At 37.8% G+C, this 2,356-nt stretch overlaps 1 gene segment (V, D, J or C); it reads left to right on the top strand.

Annotated features, from left to right (window-relative positions):
• Window positions 1-379: 379 nt before the first annotated feature.
• Window positions 380-1,507, top strand: LOC122808003. The segment is given in 2 exon segments: window positions 380-511; window positions 936-1,507. Coding segments are annotated over 2 exon segments (432 nt in total).
• The last annotated feature ends 849 nt before the right edge of the window (window positions 1,508-2,356 follow it).

The following is a 2,356-nucleotide window of genomic DNA, read 5'->3' as shown; positions in this document are numbered from 1 at the left end:
GGTTTGGGAAGAAAATGTGGTTGATTTACAATTAATAAATAATGATAAATCAATGAATAGGGCTATAGACTTCTTGTAACTTCAGAAATTGTATGTTAATTCACATTATCTTGTTTTTTTTTCAACTTCATAAGCTAATAGCACTACTATTTTAGAACGTGTCTCAAATTTCCCCCGATTATTTCTGGATTTGTCTTTGATACTTTAGGTTAAATACAAGAGATCTAGTCCTTCATCTCGGCCTTTTTGTTGTTTCAGATTACCTGCTTGCTGCTAGCGGTCCACAAACCACAACAATTTGAATTTCATTTCCTATGTGGAAGGTGTTGTCTGTGACACCCCCCAATATAACCATATAGATACTAAAACAAATGCTGCAGAGCCCGCCCACTGCAGCACGCGTGACTGAGGGCATTTATTCTATCTTATTCTTACAGAGACTTAGAGATGCCACACTCCTCCTTCAGAATGCACTGCTGGGCAGTTATTGCATTTGTGCTGGTCTTTACCCGTGAGTAACGCCCTGAATGTTATTATAAGTAGTTATTGCCTTTCTTAGCGTCTACAGCATTATAATGCTGAACAGGTAGTGAAAATCGATAATATTTCATACCAGTTTATATACTAAACTTACTTGTCAAGCTGTTTGGGTAATAGTACCTATGACATGTAGGGACTGGGACAATCTGCGTAGTCCTATAATAGTATAACCGACTGTAATGTTCTGTTTTTCTTTATTATACCTGCGTTTGACTTACATTAAATGCAGATATTTAAATTATGGTATTTAAACCAAGTTACAATGCTTCTGTTTAATAGCAGTTAGAAAGACTGAAAGACTCATGCAAACAAGCGCGTTGTGTTTAATGTGACACCTCATGCAATATCGCCAGTATGCAGTGATTTTTAACTATTTGTTTGGTTATTTCTTGCAGACAGAACAGTATGCAGTCAAGAATATGCTGTGCTCCAGTCCCAGACTGCAGTGACTGTGTCCCAGGGAGAGACGGTGGTCCTGACAGCCACATATAAGGTACCCAGTACTGTTGCAAACCCCTATCTCTATTGGTACAGGCAGTACCCGGGACAGGCTTTGGAATATTTAATACACGAAGACACCTACGGGAGTGTTGGTAACGAGAAATCCAGATTTACTATAACTGTGGATAACGTTAAGAAAACTACAACGCTCTCCATCCCTGACTGTGTAGCGTCTGACACCGCAGTATATTACTGTGCTGTGAGTGACACAGTGCAGATCTGCTACCCGGAGGAAATGCAAAAACTCATTAACAGGGGTTGACTCCAATTTACTCAAATGTGCTATCTTACTCATACAGTAGCAACAATCACATCTTAGGTTCATACCTCTCAGCAAGGGTTGCCATCTCTTCAAATGCCCCCCCAAACGGACATGTAAATGTCAAAATCTGCAGGACAGACCAAACCAGTGCAAAGGACTGGAATTCAATGATATGCCCCCCCCCCCCAAAAAAAAAAGACGTTCACTCTTGGCAAAATGTGCGATCTTTTATTGTTTTATAAAGCATTGCAGCGTTTCAGAAACAAATAAGTCTTTTGTACAATTATAAGTAAAAAGGAAATATCTTTTTGTCCTAAAATCCTAGGGCATTTATCATTTTTCAAAACACGACATAACTGTCCATATAGGAACTGCTTTTTGTAAAGAGGGACAGGTAATAACCATACTCTCAGCTGTCCCTGATTTTGCCTGACATTTTTGTCATGCCTATCATTAAAGTTGAGATTTTCAGGTACATTACTAAAGATTACAGTCAGTCAAAAAAGACAAATGTAAGAGTTTCACACTTTTTAATTGTTCAGAAATTGTATAAGGATGCAAAACCTGCATTGTCGCAGTCCCCATTATTTTATGAACATCGAGCAAAATATGTTTTCTTGGAAACTAGGATTGTCTGTTCATTTCTTTTCTAAAGAAAACAGCTGCTGAAATCCATGGCTGATCACCACCCTGCTGTTGCTAACGTTATAAAACACTCAGTTTATTATAAGACATGAATAAATTAGCCAACATGATTTATGCATAAAACTCTTTTATGTTCACTGAAAGATGCCTTTTTTATACTTGTCAGCAGATGGTAGTACTGTACTTCACAACAGCCCTAATGTGTAATAGTGTTGAAGCTTGTTCCTTTTCTGTAGAACAGTGAACAACATAGTAGTAGCCACAAAAAACATAATGAACTACATAGATACGCAGCCACAGAAAAGTCCACTGTAAGGCATGTTGTCCCCAGCCCAACACATATTTAAAAATTGTACATTTGTTCAAATATTGTTTCTATAAGGTATATAATTTTCTTCTAGCAGTGTC

The sequence above is a fragment of the Protopterus annectens genome, chromosome 8.part0 (genome assembly GCF_019279795.1).
Source record: "Protopterus annectens isolate FY-2018-M chromosome 8.part0, PAN1.0, whole genome shotgun sequence".
NCBI classification, from domain to species: domain Eukaryota; kingdom Metazoa; phylum Chordata; order Ceratodontiformes; family Protopteridae; genus Protopterus; species Protopterus annectens.
This window is presented reverse-complemented; position numbering and strand designations above follow the sequence as displayed.